The sequence below is a fragment of the Acanthopagrus latus genome, chromosome 8 (assembly GCF_904848185.1).
Source record: "Acanthopagrus latus isolate v.2019 chromosome 8, fAcaLat1.1, whole genome shotgun sequence".
NCBI classification, from domain to species: Eukaryota; Metazoa; Chordata; class Actinopteri; order Spariformes; family Sparidae; genus Acanthopagrus; species Acanthopagrus latus.
Window position 1 is genome coordinate 17734140 of NC_051046.1, and position 16639 is coordinate 17750778.

The 16639-nt window shown below is 38.3% G+C and overlaps 2 protein-coding genes across 7 annotated transcripts in view; one reads left to right on the top strand and one right to left on the bottom strand.

Annotated features, from left to right (window-relative positions):
* LOC119024318 (AP-3 complex subunit beta-2) overlaps positions 1-4623 on the bottom strand; it is a 42415-nt gene extending 37792 nt beyond the window's left edge. For 2 of the 6 annotated variants that reach the window (XM_037106988.1, XM_037106987.1), the window contains exon 1: positions 3551-4416. In XM_037106988.1, the coding sequence (XP_036962883.1) occupies positions 3551-3663 (113 nt within the window). In that variant the 5' untranslated portion in view covers positions 3664-4416. Of the gene's footprint in view, positions 1-3550; positions 4420-4504 lie in introns of those variants that run through there. The other 4 variants (XM_037106992.1, XM_037106991.1, XM_037106990.1 and 1 more) reach the window with 3 other exon arrangements.
* Positions 4624-4641: 18 nt separating this feature from the next.
* LOC119024320 (dynein intermediate chain 4, axonemal-like) lies at positions 4642-12479 on the top strand. Its single transcript, XM_037106993.1, has 17 exons — positions 4642-4857; positions 5019-5142; positions 6561-6724; positions 7212-7327; positions 7457-7616; positions 7717-7856; positions 8335-8490; positions 8711-8893; positions 8995-9146; positions 9412-9498; positions 9709-9863; positions 9964-10124; positions 10818-10945; positions 11113-11211; positions 11432-11655; positions 11736-11889; positions 12249-12479. Exons 1-17 carry the CDS (start codon positions 4772-4774, stop codon positions 12282-12284), a joined length of 2325 nt encoding a protein of 774 aa, XP_036962888.1. The 5' UTR covers positions 4642-4771; the 3' UTR covers positions 12285-12479.
* Positions 12480-16639: the final 4160 nt, after the last annotated feature.

A 16639-nucleotide genomic window follows, 5' to 3' on the forward strand; every position in this document is an offset into this window, starting at 1 on the left:
GGTAAGTTATGGACATGCAAAAGTGTTTATTACTGAAGCTGGTGATGCTGCTGCTTATACGGCACAGTTTCATGTCAAGTCTCAGTGACGAAACAGTGAGGGCAAGAGACAATGATGCGTTGACATTAAACATGTTCCCAAATTGAGATACATGCACAATGCACAGGTGTCAAACAAAATAACCAAAATTAAAGCCAATGTAGAGACACAAAACTTGTAGGATATAATGTAGGGATGTGACAAACTCCAATGTTCACTGTTGATTAAACAATTCTAGTCTATTCCTTTCTCAAGTTATCGATCAGTTGTTTAGTCTTTAAAATGTCAGAAAATTGTAAAAACGTTTGATCAGTATTTCCCAAAGCCCAAGACGAAGTCAGTTCAATTCAATTCAATTTCATTCACATTTAAGGAGCTGAAAGACAGAATTCAAGAGAATTTTGATTTCTCTTTCTTTCAGATCAATCGATTATCAGAATAGTTTGCAATAAATTTAATAGTAGCAGTTCTGCTTTGACATTTGACATTCACACAACCCCTGAAAAAACTTTATTTATAAGAAATCACAGATGTGATTGTCATACGAGAGTGATACACTTGAATACATATCATTTTCGAATTAAGTTGAGATGTTTGTACTGTATAACCAAAGGAGGGTGGCAAATCTTTAGGCATACAGTGTAACTCACAGAACGTGGGCACTGATGAGTCATATTAATGCATTTAGAGAGCATAGATGACGTTCAGAGTTGTGAAGTAGTAGCATTGTTCAGATTCATACATTATCACATGAAGGCCAATATCAATTTACTGCAGATATATTGTATCAAAACAAGAAATTCCAGCACAGAACTGGCGTACTATAAGTAATTTATAAACATGATTTTAAAATGTTTAAAAAATTTAGTGATCCATTTTAAGATTGTTTGTTCATATTGTGTGTTTATTAAGGAAGTAATCTTTGGCGGTGTGACACAGGTAAGTTTTTACTTTTAGCCAACATTTAAAGAGCAAGCATTCATTTCAGAGGGACATCTTGTTTTTTACTTCACTTAATCTTCAATTACTTTGCAAACGTCATGTGTGAGCATTTTAATTGAAAACATTCAAAAATGAACTACAGGTATCAGTATAATGAGGCGTAAAAACAGCTTTTGGATGTGTTGTGTTGCAGAGATATCAACTCAAGTTAGCATGCTAACTAGCTAGCCCAGGCCCGTTTCAGTCTAGCTGGATTGCTAACTAAGCAAATGTGCTAATAGCAGCTAAAGTTAGTTTACCCCAGCAGTCTAAAAAAATATGTTTACTAAAAGTCCTGCAGTGACAATGTTACTGGAAAGGATTGTGGTTCATATTTCATGTTTCATACTGTATTGTTTTCATATTGGGGCATATTGGACAATACAAAAGCAGATCCTAATATATCTGTGATAGGCCAATATCAACAAATAATATCCCCCAAATAATGCACTCTGTCAGACTGTAAATATATCACTTTATAACATGTAAGAGAACATAACATTATCATATCCAGTTTTGTGGGTAATATGTTCAAAAAGCAACTGGTTACTTACAGTAATACGTTTCTTTTAGTGATAAGAGAGTAATCTATTACATCATGTAGTTTCTGGGCTGTCTTCCTCAAAAGTGTCAGCATGTAGTATGTTGATAAAAGAATTCTGCGGAGGCAAGGCTGGGTGGAATGATAGAGCAGTCTTTATTGAGACAAACTTCGGTTAGCCGAGCGTCCGAGCAGAGTGTGGCCCCACATCTGATGTTCTCCAAACAGGGCAAAGTAATGCCAAACGTTTTTGCCCTCTTGCCCTATCAGAACTCCTACGCCTTCGATCTTAGGAATTCTACCAAATGCCACCCCTCTTTCTCTGGTGTGGGGGCCTTTTTTTAAAGTCTGTTCTCCATAACCGCCTACTTGTCCCAATTGGTCACTTTGGTGGGTTCAAGGTACATCTATCCAATGGGAAAGAAGAGAAGGATGGGTCTGCCTCACATCCTCTATGAAATAACTCTTGTGTGCGTTACTTAACTTTGCTGATGTCAGCTAAAGTGGACAGGATGGTCTCTCTACACTTAAATGACAATGTATACCTTGAGTCAGCTCTTAACCTCTGGTGTGGGCTCCTTCCTGTAGCTTATCTCTGATGCCCACCTCAGGGCTGATCAGGGCCCCTGGTTATGGGGACCCTCACACTGTCACATTCCCGCAGTTGTCTAAGGAGAGCATCTGGTCCCATCTCATCCTGTCTTCCTCCTATTCACTATTGTCTTAGAGCCCAGGATGTGTAGGAAACACACAGATACTACAATCACTAATAATGTTTCAGTGATATAATACTACAATTATGTCAAGTAACAGATTACAATATGCATTACTGACCAAAGTGAAACACTCATTGTTGTTTTTTGAATTAATCCTAATCCTTTGAGCGCACTTTAATTTACATTCTTGAATCACATATGATCATGCACTCCTTGTTCTATGGACTAAAATATAGGCTTTATTATAAAGGGTATAGGATTTATTGTGTTTCATATGACTAAGCCTAATCATTAAACTATAAAATATTAATATAAAGTATTAATTCCTATTATCATATCTCATAATATATCAGACTTTGATCCTTTGTCTCCTTTGTTTAGTTAAAAAGATCTAAGCTATTTAATTGTTCTATAAATATTATTGGGGGCATTTGTTGAAAGTAACTAAAAAGTAGTGTAACAACTAATTAATGTATTACTCTAGTCTACACAGACAGTAATATTGTAATATGTTACATTACTTTAAAATGAAGGTAACTAGTTATATGTAATATACTGTGTTTTGAAAGTAACTATGGACTGTGTGATCATATCACAAACGTGTTATAACAAGCTATACTGCCTAACCCAGCATTAGGACTAATGATTATTTTCTTTGTTTTGTCCAATTAAAAGTCTTGTGGTAGTGCTTTTAAGTGGTACTACTTTTAAATAATTTACATTTTACTTTTAAGTACTATCACCACACCGTAAAAAACATGCATGCAGAAGACACACTGACACACCGTGTGTGTGTTTATATGTGTGCAGCTGCTGCCGCTCTGCGCGCTGTCCAGCAGGGGTGGTGCTGAAAAGCTCGGCGCTGAGGCCTGGCAACCCCACTGACAGGCCCGCTACATCTCCCCTCACAAACATGCCGAATCAACACCCGAACACCGCTACTGTTAACAAACACCAATGGGTGAACATAGATTAAAGGTCAGGACCAGAGTTGAAACATCGTTTGTCCATTTCCGCGACCAAATCACGGTGAGAGATTCACGACCAGAAAAAAAGCAGACACCGCTTTAAATCACGGGCCTGAGAGCAAACAAAGTTCAGTGTGGGGGTTTCTATGCTGCTTTCCGTCCACCGACATTAAATAGCACTTCTTAGCAGACAGGACACCACATCCACACCGCGCCTCCCCCGCCATTAGCTGCCCAGTTTACCCAACCCACAATATGACAAATACTAACGGCGTCAAACGGCACCCAGGCAGGTGGCTCCGTACCTTTTGTAGTCGGAGGAGAAAATCCCTCCGCTCGCCGGGTCGTGACCATATTCAGGCTCCCCGACACTGGACGAGCCCCCCTTCTCATCGTTGAAAGCAGAGCTGGCGGACATTGCCGTGGCTTTCTGTGTTTTCTCCCCCTCACACGGCAGCGATGGAGATTTAGTGCAGAGGGCAGCAGGATGTACGGCTCTTAAAGGCGCACTGACACACGGCCGTTATCTCTGAGATGCTCGGTGAGGAGGGGAGGGGTGTGATGGGTGGAAGAGCGGAGGGGGACGGATGACGCTCAGGTCACGTGAGTTAAGTGTCAGTAAAACCCGGAAGAGTTTGACACTGTGTCCCTCACCAAGGTTCAGGGTTCATCTATCGTCATTGTACAGCTTGTACAACGAAAAGAGCAGATTTTAGACTGTCTATGCTATACAAGAAAAACTATATTCTTTATTGTGGAGTGATGGGTTAAAGAAGTGTTTCACCACTACTGGAAAGACAACCCTTGAATAAAACCTGGGCTGTCTATTTTTGATCCTGCTTGTGATTTGTCAGAACTCACACATATAGTGCTTGTCAATTTCAAAGATCATTTCTCATTTAGAGAAAGTCGCGGTTTGTCTAAATAAAACTAATGAGTCGGCGGCAATGTTAGTGCTTGTATTAGTGTTTTCAAATCTAGCATATTAGCAGTAGTACTGTAGGTAGCTGTAGCAGTCCATAATAACAGCTGAGGCATCGCACTGATTTACTGCCACCTAGTGTAGAAATAGGTTACATGCAGAAATTGTCTATCATGCAGGCCCTCTCAAACTGACATAACATGCAGCAGAAGGCATTTGTATATCCAGTAATAATGATATATTCTAACAGAGGCACCATTTTGATACCTGTGCTAAAACATTTGTTAAAACAGAAAATGGTACTATGAGTCTAAATATATGTTAAAACTTTACATACCTGAGCTACAACAGCCAGTTAGTTACACATTTCTGGAAAAGTTGCATTAAAACAAGAAAAACAAATAAACACATGAAACCACCTTGAACCTACAATGTCTCCTAACGGACAGGGGCGCGAGGGTCATCGCGTTGCCATGGCAACCAGGGGGCAAAGGTCGTTTAGAGCCGTTCAGAGATTCTTCATCCTTAAAAATAAGGAACTTTAAGTTAGCTGTATTAGCAAAATATACTCCGAGTAAGTTAATGAAATACACAGACCTGCTTCATGTACTGTAAGGCGGACATGCAGAGCACAAAGATGTGTGCCCCCGTGAAACAAAAGAAGAAAACTACCGGGGTCCTTAATAGCTCGTAAGTTTAGTTTTTATCACAGCTAACGTCAACGTTTGTCGGCTTGCTAACGTAGCGCTAACAGCTTTAACGTTGGCTGATGAGAAACATAACGTTACCGTTTGTCACTGTAATGTATGTTGTAATCTTTTATGTTGATGTTTTATTTTCCTGGCTCCCAGATCTCCTCGATCAATAAATAATTCAGTATCAGGAGTTCCAAGCTCCATCTTGGTTGGTGGCAGAAACAGCATAGTCAAGCGTCTGGAGAGAGGCCACAATCGGACTCCCAGAAAGACAGCTCGGGTATATATTGTAGACTATTTGTATTGAAAGCAATACCACTAAGTAGAAATTCTCTTAGTCCTGCATTCAGTTTTACTTGAGTGAAAGAGTACTCATGCAGACCCATGACCTATTTCAGAGTAATGTAGTGCATCCTTTATTTTTGGACTATAACTATCAATGCATCATGTGTGAGAGTGTGAGCATTATAAATTGCCTTTGGGGCAGATTTAGCGGCTTTGTATACCACTGACAAGCTCAGTCTATGAACGTAATTATTTGCTTGTTCATATTTTGTCTAAATAATGTGAATCTGCAAAGTAATAGCTGTCCCTAACTGCAATGGTGTATGGAAATGTTTATAGTAAATTATGAGCACCTCATAATTTTACTCTAACCTTAAACCTCTAAACAGTACTCAAGTAAATGTATTTAGTTTCTTTCTACCACTGTCTAAATGTATTCTTAAATGTATCTTTGTCTGTCACAGTAGTAGTATTGTAGTTAATGTTGGTACCCACTTTTTCAAACATAGAGTCATTTTTCAACCCTCAAGTCAACAAATAAGTAAGAATGAATTATACAAAGAATTATGTTAGAAACAAAAAATGTCAAAGTAAGCAAAATTAAATTAACTAGTTAGTGGCAAACTGATAAGCCCGATGTTAACATACAAATGAATATATTGTTTGGTATCTGATGAATTTTAGATGGCACAGATGATACTGTAATGTGCCAAAGTGGCATATTTTTGAGATTCTGCCTGATTAATCAGCACTAAAACCCTTCTAATTTTGTGCTGATACATTTTATTAGCATAAAAGTTGGTAAAGGTAATGTTCAGATGTTATGCTGTGGTTTGCTAGAGATTTGGAGCTGCAGCTGCATTATTCCTCAGGGATTTTTATTTTTTTTTAAAAATCTGTCATTTATGCTGTGTGCCAAATTCATTTGCTCGGACCCCGTGACACTTATACTTACACTTACACATCTGAACAAATATATTGCAAGTGTTCCTTTTATTATGGTACCTTGATTATTCAAATAGACCATGTAGTTGCAGAGATACTCTCTGATGATTATCAATCAGAGACAGAAAACAGAGGCCTGTTCTCAACAGATTAAGATTGTTCAGCAGACTTACCAAACAGTGTTTTATAATATGGGGATGCTTTTGCTGTCTTTTTCTTGTTTGCTATTTGTTTCAGTAAATCTATGTATATTAAATTCTACCCAAAGGAAATTGATAAGGAAAGACAGAATATTAAGAATGCTAATGTAAGAAATAATATCTCTGTATATGTGAATTAAAAGCATTAAGAGTTTGAGATCAACAACACAATCCAAACAGAATGTTAGAATTTAGACTTAGTTGTAATGTGAAGTAAATCATAAAGTAAATGTTGAACTCATTCTGGCTGTGGATCTCATCTTTGCAGATGTTGGGCAGTGATGGCAAAGAAATCACTCCTCTGGCCATGTTTCAAGCAGAGCTGGGAATTATGCCATCCTCAGCAGGCAGATTCTTTCTGGGTGAAACCTTTTTCAGCTCAGGATCAGACCACATGAAATCCACCTCGAGCTTTACTGTGCACTCTTCCAGGTACCAGGGATTAAGTACCATATTCCCCAGCTGATTTGGAGGAAGTAAAGCAACAATTTACTTTACTAAAATAGGCCACATTTTATTTTTAAAACATTATAATCCAATAAATTTTGTGCTGATTTTGATAAAATCTAAATTTGGACAAATTCAAGTCAGCATTGTAGTTTGGCTCACAGCTTTTGTATATTTTGAATCTGTTATTGTCACTATTAGTCTGTAAGAGACTTTAAGACTATAAGTCTTCATACTCTTCAGATGCCACTTAAAATATCTTAAAGCAACCAATTCAGTATAGCATTAGCTTTTCAACTGTAAGATTTCATTCATACGTTATTGGCATTATTCCACTTTTTACCACCAGCAATGTGCTCTCAGCCTCAGTTCTTCAGAACTTGCCTTCTGTAGCATAAAACATGGACATATACAAACATAGCTTTCTTAGCACAAAAATGTACTCTTTCTCAGTAGTGACATTGTTTTGCAGTTCATTTGTAGGGAGCAGTCTACCATCCAACCTGTCTGCCATAGCATCACTGACCAATGAGTCTGAGGATAGTTCTAAGAAACTGGACATACCAATCAACCCCCCGGCTCCATGTGGTTAATATTCTCTTTTTAAAAAATACATATTGTCAAATTGTTTATAACTTATACTGGTTCCTCTTGGTGATTGTCAAATCTATATATAGTAGCATGTATATATTCTTTCTGTGATTTGTCCACTGCCAGAGGTACTGAAGGAAAGAGACATCATTGAACAAACTTTGACGGAAGTGATGTTGGATGAGGTGGCAGAAATCTGCCTCACCGAGACAGATACCATTTCACTGCTAGACATACCATCAAGCATCTTCGTGACAGAGGATGCTGATGATGCAGGAGCTATTAAGTGAGTGAATCCCCCTGCTTGTTGGTTTTCTTTAATATTAGGCAAGATAAGAATTGCATCTTCACTGGTAACGAGCTGTTGACATTTTCATGTTTTACAGAGAGAAAAACAATCAATATGCTGAGCTTTGCAAGAACAGAATAGGCAATGATAACTATTTTGAAGAATCAGCACAGACATTCAGTGGAGCACCAAAAGACAAACACACCCAGAGTGACAAAATCGCCAAGAAGGATAAAGGTTTAAAGACTTAATTACGCTCCTTGCATTATCTTTATTTTTTTATGTAGTAACAGGGATGTTCACATTCATAAATAACAATAATTATAATTTTTTTGTTTAGCTTTACTCAATGGAGCTCAAGTTTTGTCAGGCAAGAAAGCCACATCAATTTTCAAACACATCTAAGCCTGAGCAGTAAAGCACTGGTTGAAAGCAAATGTGTCAAATGTGTGTTATGTCAAAGTCCAAACTTAAGTCTCTGAAGACAGCACCTTAGTTTTCTGACATTGTTTTCTAGCTGATGTCGCAGGATAATGTTAAAGTGAAATCAACACCTAAAAAATCATGCCATAATCAATTATCAGTTCAGATATTAGCTAGCTTTCAAAGTTCAGATAGTTGTATCACACTTCATCAAGGTTTTGTATCCAGATAGAATCAATATTTTGGTGCAGGATTTTGGACAGTTACAGTTGAAATGTTCTCATGTCCACAGGCATGATTGCTACTAGCTGGGACATCTATGATTCCTTCTGCGATCAAAATAAAAGCCCTGACACTGACAAGGATGACTATACAGAGAGCACTGTGGGCACCTGCAAGGGCCAAGAGAGTGGAGAGAAGAGCGGGAGCAGCAGCAGCAGCTACACAGGTAACAGTACCTGGGTAAACATTATGGTACATATGTTCAGTCCTTTGTTTCAGCGAGTGCCTCGGACTGAAGAGTTCTAGGAATAAACAATTGTGTCTGTTCTAAAGCCACTCATAGCATTACAGTATATTAGATACTTAGTATATAGTGAGAAATTAAGCCATTTTTGCTGTTTTTTAATATCAGACATGTATCATTTCATCATATTTAATTTCCTCAGACAGTACCAGAGGCTCACAATATGAACTGGAAATGTGTGGGAGCAGTTTAAATACTGAGCCTGACCCACAGCTCATATTATCAGAGTCGTTCCAACACAGCTTATTTGTAATGGAGAGGATCATTGCGGGAAAGATATTTCAACCCAAGCTAGCTGCTTATAGACAGCTGCCCATGCTAGAAGGTAAGCTTTGACCTTCCTTCTTCCACTCCAACTTTTTGCTTCAGTTCTGACGTGTATTTGAAGAAATGCTGTTAACAGTGTGGTAATGTTGGTTGCTGAAGACCCTGACAACATAGTGAAGCCTGGGACTGAGGAGCAGAGCGAGGAGGGTGAGAAGAGCTCATCTCCAACTCTGGAATATCTCTGGGCTTTCAGTTGCGAGCTCACCAAAGGACGCAAAATTACCAGCATGGCATGGAACAAGATTAATTCGGTAACGCATGCCAAAAAACAAGGACCAGAGTGACTACATGTACAGTAAACAAGCTGCAGTTGTTTAAAAGCAGCTAAAAAATAGTCAAATAAATTTATACAAGTTGCCCTTGATACCACTCAGAATAACAATGGGAATTTAAAATTTAACAGTTGCTTTTATTTAGTTCTAGTCTTAATAGTCCATACTAGAATGTTTCTTGTACTGTACAGGTCAAATGTGTCCCAATTCATCCTCTTCGTTTGTGCTCTGTACTCTCTGTTAGGATATCCTGGCAGTAGCCTATAGTGACTGTGATCCAAGCAACTACAAACCAAGTCTGATCTGCTGCTGGTCCCTCAAAAACCCTATGGTATAATTATACACTTTTTTGCCCTTTATTTCCTTTAATACATCATCTTACAGTGCCTTATTTCAACTCAAATACTGTAATAATCTGGCAAGTGTTTTCTTTGGTAGCTTACTGCCTCTATTGGTGAGTATGAGTGAATGAGAGGCAGATTGTGCTATTTACAAATTCTTTTGGGAGTGATGGTGATTCTAAATGTGTCTCCCTGTGCAGTGGCCAGAGCGTGTCTTCCATTGTGATAGTTGGGTCACATCGCTGGACTTCTCGGCCATCAACCCTAGCCAGCTGGCTGTGGGGATGTACAACGGCACTATAGCCATCTACAATGTCCAGAGACCAAACAACAACGCATGTATCACCGACAGCAGGTGAGGACTGTCTGCGTGTGTGTTGATGGTGGAGCAGAGAAATAAACAAATGGACAAAACCCATTTTTCTGATAGCTTGTCTAATATTTTTGTTTGGTAGTAAGTGCTCTGAAAGGCACCTGCATCCAGTGTGGCACGTCAACTGGATCAAAGAAGATACGTTATTTCTGAGAGAGGGCGGTGCAGAGGCTCTCATCTCTGTGTCAGCAGATGGCAGGATTACCAGGTGGTCCCTCCATAACAATGATCTTGACTGCAGAGGTAGTGTATTGTAATGTAATTTATTGGACAGTTTGGATATTGGAATGCAAATTAGGTTACAAAAAAAAAATCAAGTTGTTGCTGGCTTTACTATGTTTTTGCAAATGGTGTCTCAGTTGACTGCAGTGAGTTGAATTAAACAGGAATGGCTAAGTGAGTTTGGGCTTTTAGGGGGGCAACAAAATGAGAGTATGATCTTGAAATGGAATGTGACACAGTTCTTTTATCTTGATTTACTTGTCAAAATCATAATTGAAATTTTTTTTAATTGCTCAGCCTTGACACATATGATTAATAAATCTCTTAAACAATGCACATCGTAGATTTAAGAGTAAACAGCAACATTGTTATTTATTGACACAATCATTATGAAAACATTTTCGTCACAACACCATTTTTATTTTCTGTTATTCAGTAGCAAATTGTGAGCTTTGAGTTTAAACAACAGGAATAAAACTAATCATCAGCTAGACTTCATTTTATATCATTAACTATCCAAAGAATTTCAATGTCCAGTGAACAAAGTATGTTGTTTTTGTTTTGTTTTTGCCACTTTTTTACTTTAAAGGCACTTGGCAACACAAAATACCATTTAATTTGGTTTATGTTGTCAATATTTCTTTAAATTATTGACATATGAACCCTGTATAGCAGTGCTTTAACACAGTAATAATAATGTATGTATACCTGTAGACCTGATGGAACTAAAATCCAATCAGCACACTAAGAAGAAGAAGAAGAAGGCTGCCGGAGCCAAGACAAAGACAGAGTGTTTTTTGTTAGTATTGACCCGAGGTCTTTGTCTGGACATACATCCAACAGTAAGTTGACCACAGAAATCAAATTAATCCTAAGCTCGTTTTAACTGATCCTAGTCCTCAGACTAAAATGTTAAATGTTTTACAATGAGCTTCTCAGGTTGTATGTTTCTTTGAATTATAAAACATATGTCTGTCTGTCATATGTCTGATTGCTCATTATCCTGCAGGATTCCTGTATCTATCTGGTAGGCACATCTGAGGGCCTCATCCACAAGTGCTCCCTCTCCAATAGTCAGAATGTCCTGGACACTTACCAGAAAGACCTTGTAAGTTTTTATGGATAAAACATTGAATTATGAAAATGTGTAAATGCACATTTGGCAAAAGTCAGCACAACTCCAATACAACGACCCAAAACAAACATTTCCTTGTGTTAACTTCAGTGATACCACAGTTTCATCTGTGTAATAAAATGTTTTAAATATGGCGTTGAATTGTTAGTTATTGCAGTGTATTCACCACATATCACATCTTGCTCTCTCTCAGTGTCCTGTGAACCACATCAAATGGTCTCCATTTAGTTCTGATGTGTTCCTGAGCTGCTCCTCAGATCAGATCCACTTGTGGAAGCAGAACCACTTCACCCCTGTGTTTAGCTTCACATCCACCCAGGAGGTCGTGAAAACCGTCAGCTGGTCCCCAAATTGGCCTGAAATATTTGCCGCCATTATTGGAGGACAAGTGGAGATCTGGGACCTGGATTCAAACATGTGAGTCAGATTAATGTCTGTCTCTGGAACATGAGCCAGAAATAATCCTGTGTTCACTAAACACAAACCTCTCCTTTTAGTCTGGCGCCAACGATTGTACACCGTGCTGCATCTGGAGTGAAGCTCACATCCCTGTTGTTTACCACAGGGACAGACTGTATCTTGGTAGGGGACAGCGATGGGCAAGTTACTGTCTACCAGCTAAAGAATCTAAGTGTGGGCAAATGCAAGAAGGTAAAACTGCATATAGCGTATTGCGAAACACTTAGATATAAGCACATGCCCATATTAACAAAAGTATTTTTCATGTTTTTTTTCTTACATATCTCTTTCCTATGTATGTTCCTTTACAGCAAAGCAAACACATATTTATATGCATGATAAAGAACAGGCTTGATGTAACAGAGTTTTTTTTTTTCTTCACGAAGGATAAAACAAGCCCTCATACTTGGTTTCTAATGTATCAGCTAGTCATTAGAGGTCCAGAGAAGCAAATATTTAAGATAATAATTTTCTACCAACTTTTACACACTGCATCAAGAGGAATACAAGAAAAGAAATCAATCAGCTGTATCTCTTGCTTTTTCTTTCAGGTCAACACTTTGGACTACATCATTCAGCACATTTAAAGAGTAAAGAGAAGCATCAGCATAACTCAGTTGTATTACCACAAATCATAACAAAAAGAAAAGAAGAAGGTTGAATTTCTTTGATAATCTCTTCAAAGTTAGTCAAAAATTAATTCATACTTCATTTACAACATGCCCAGAAGTGTTACCCAGACTGGATAAAATTAATAAAATGTTGTTATGTAATTTAATGAATTTAGGATGTGGTTCATGCAGACAGATCAGTTTTGGTCTTGACTGAGACACGTAGAATAAAGTGATTTTTCTGAATGTAAGCGCTCACCACACATGATTCATTCAACACGATTCTGATATGTGAAAATCAGACAATAATTTCTACATTTACTGTTTCTGGCTGTTATATATGGTGTAATAATGGGAAACAGAAACATGTCTTCCAATCCTTCAGCATGTTGTGGGGTTCAGAGGGTTAAAGTTAATTGGAGATCTAAAATCTGAATCTGAGATCTAAGATCTAAATCTTGACAGAGTGTTAGACCTTATTTTCAAGATATAGGGAGACCCCTACTGGCAGATCACATTAATGAATGCTAGGAGAGACTTCACCAAAAAGCACTGCTTTGCTCTCAACCAGGGAGAGTTTTGTGTATCATCTAATCTTCTACTCAAAGATACTGCTGGACTGGGTGAACTGGTTTTATAAAATGTATGAAATCAATTATCTGACAGGTGAAAATCATCAGTTAAACCACAACAGAAAGAAAAACCCAGTGGAACAATGCAATCTGTCATACAGTAATTCAATAATTGTTTGAACTTTGTCAATATTACTAACTCTCTGACACTCTTCCTTATGAGACACAGAGATGTGATCTTAACTCCCAGATGGCTGATTTTTACTCTTTCATTAATCATTATTGTCATTTTCAAACAATATCACACACACATAATTTAAACAAAGACTCTGATCAAAACACATGTCCTTACATTTAAAAGAAAGGCGATGTTTCAAGCTTAAAAAAAAATTAACTTAAACCAGCTCTATGAAGATAAACATCAGGAATAGGAAATAAGTAAAAAGGTTAGATCCATACAATAAAAGATTTTAACAAGAGAGACTATTAAAGTTTAAAACAAATTAGTCCATAGAAAGCATTTATTGTATGCCAAAGTGTAGGCAGACGGTCATGCATTTACCATCATATCTGATAACAGTTATTATGCTGGTCTGTATGAGGACGTGTATCCGTGGATGCACAGCTGAATGGCAGTAAACACCACAGCCAAACACTGTGCAGAACTCGAGAATGCATCAGCTAACTCAGTTATTCTGGATGACAGTGCTCTCTTTCATTCACACACTAGCACACACAAATTGCATCACGCTCCCCAGACCGGCTGGTATGTCTATAAATGACAGACTGCAGTGAGTGAAGCTGTGACTACTTGCCTTCACATTCCCCTAGAACGGGCTTCAAAAAAGGAGGAGTTTAAAAGGCAAAATATGGACATAATAGTGAAACTGCTCTCATCCACAACTACCTCCTCAGTTCTTATTTGAAATTATCAGATTTCCCCTCTGCTGCATCAGGATCACAAGATGAAGTTACTTTAATTCATTCTTGAGCAGTCAAACATAAAAATAAAAAAGAGGATTGCAGCTAGTGCTACAGTGTAGAAACTAGAACATTACTCTTAATATGAGGAATGGGAACTTGGGTCATTGCCTTTGTCAAAATCAGAGGTTGTTTGGGATGTCCTGTCGGTTCTGGAGAGTTTTCAGAAGGAGGTTTAAGAGCTACTTGAACTGTCAACATTGTGGCGGTGCCAGATGATGTTCCTTGGGTCTTTGGGGGGGGGAGTTCTGCTGAAAACTGTATATGATCCATATGGAAGTTCCAAAGGTCCTTGGAATACATTTTAGGTTGCAACGGGTTCTTCATAAGGCTCAAGGTAGCAGGCTCTTGAGGGTTTTTGAAGGAGTTCTTAAGGAGATTTCAGGCACTCATGAATAGGTTCCAGATGCTTTCAAGGATGTTTAAAAGCTTCAGATTACATTTTAGGCTTCTCGCTGAGGTTCAGAGAGACAGTGAGTCTGTTTAGGGGGTTTAATAACAAGAACTTTGTCACAATGAGGACCTTATAACATAGATTATGAGAATTGCAGTGCCTTTCGTGTGAAATTCTTGTTGTCCCATAAACCCATTTAGACTTTGATTCCACTGAAATGCATTGATTGACCAAAGTAAAAACAAGGTGATCAAAAACAAAAATGAGACCAATTTTTTTAAATGTAATTCAAGATGAACAACATAAACAACGTCATTTTAAAATATTGCTCTTGAGTTATGATTAAGATGGGAACTGATGAAGAATTATATTCCTGCTACAAGCCAAGACCGACTTCCTTTTTGTTACTGCTTGTGGCCTGTATCTGCTGACAGTGTGACTGCAGACACAATGACTGGTTGCCAGCAGGGCAAAGATTCACATGAGCCGTAGTAAATGACGCAACACGCAGACGAGTTATATTTTTACCCCGCTGTGATCTATGACTCTCTAGGGTCACGTATCCTCACACAGAGATGCTTAAGTAAGCTCTTCTGCCTGCTCAAATTAAAACACAGTGAGCAACAACGGGGACGTGAAGATATAAATCCCATGATGACAGGTCACAGGCAGAGCATGTGATCCAACACATGGAAAATGAGCTGCACAAAGCGTTTAAATGGTGAAAGAGGAAAACAGCTACACATGTTAAGCTGAAAGATCTTTAAGAGTGCAACATGATACCTCCTTTCTAAACTTTTTAAGCAGCGTGCCTGAGAGGATGTGAGCAGTATTGTGTTATGTGGTCTGGGTTAACATCCCCTTTTAATCCAAAGATTTTTACTTTGTGTTTCAGGCATAGTGAGAAGTGAACCTGGATTTGAAAGTGACATTACCAAAGTAAGCTGGTTTTAAACCCAGTGTCCTTAAGTTGGTACACCTTTTTAATCAGACAATATAGTGTTGAACCTCTAATAGGCTGTTATATATATAAACGTGAGTGATGATTTAGGTTATAGTTTCTTTCTTTAGTATGAAAAAAACAACAACAAACATGACCTACATGAGCAAACAAGACCATCAGTGAGAAGATGTGCTGAGGATGAGTTGAGGATGGAAAGAAGCTACACGGTTTATGTTTTGTTTCACCATCATTATATTAAATATATAAATTTGCGTTTACATACATGCCACAGGGGCCGGCACAACCAACAAACATTACAGTTCCTCGTAGCTGCTTTAAGCTCCACTGATAACTCCATGAAGTTCCCTTAGTTGTCATCACATGGCAACTGATAAATCGGACTAAGTAGATTTTTTTGAATTTCTCTTTTCAGTCAGAAAAGCTGCTGTTCTGTTCTGATTCATAAGATAGACAGTTGGCAGTCTTTGTGTGGGAAGAGAAATATTAAGGTCGCAATGACGTTTTGTGTGTCATTTGAACTTGTGCAGTTGAGAGTGAAGATGCCCTTTACTGAGTGTTTCCTGACCTGACTCGAGATCAGGCGTTTCCTCTGTCAATACATCTCATTTTCCCTGGCGCTGCTCCAAGGTAAAAGGTTTAAAAAGTGATTAGTCAAGCTTTTTTTATGCAAAAGTAAAATGATCTCAGTGAATGATCCTGAATACTTCTCCCACCCAGCACTTTGTGAAAAAGTGAAAAATGAAACCTAACAGAGCTGCTTGAAGGGGCTCTGTGTAACAATTTCTAATGATTTAAATGAATGAATCACTTATTTTATTGGCCATATGTGAGTGGATTGTTAACATGACTTGAAAAATGGGTAGTCACTTGTCTCTCTCAGTTGACTATACAAGCCTGTGGACGATTTGTTTAGGTTGTTTAATGCTGCTGGACAGTTTTTTGTTGTTTTTTTCCCTTTTTTTTGGGAAGGACTCTAGTCAAAGGATGTGACCATCTGTGCTCAGCTAACAGAGCAACAGTAGCTAATATTAGTTAGAAATGGAGACAGCTAACACAGACTAACAACTGACTTCCAGCACAACTGAGATGTTGCACAGAGCCTTATTTAATGCAGCACAGAAGCATTAAGAATAAATATTAAATACTGTGTGTGAGAGAAAAGATCTGCAGTTCCTTTCGGCTGTACAGCTTTGAAGTGTCTTTCAGTGAGGTTTTTTTTTGTGTGTGGGCCACAACTTTGTCGTTTTGATACTCTCTCACTTTGAACAGCATTGCTTTCACTCCCTGCTCAGCAGACAAAGTTAGCGACTGGCTGATGGACATAAAGTGGAGCATTCAGCTGCTAAACATCCAGGTGTTTTCCTCATAGTTGGTGGAGACCAAAACAGAGCTAAAAGGAGACCGTCATATTGAGAAACAA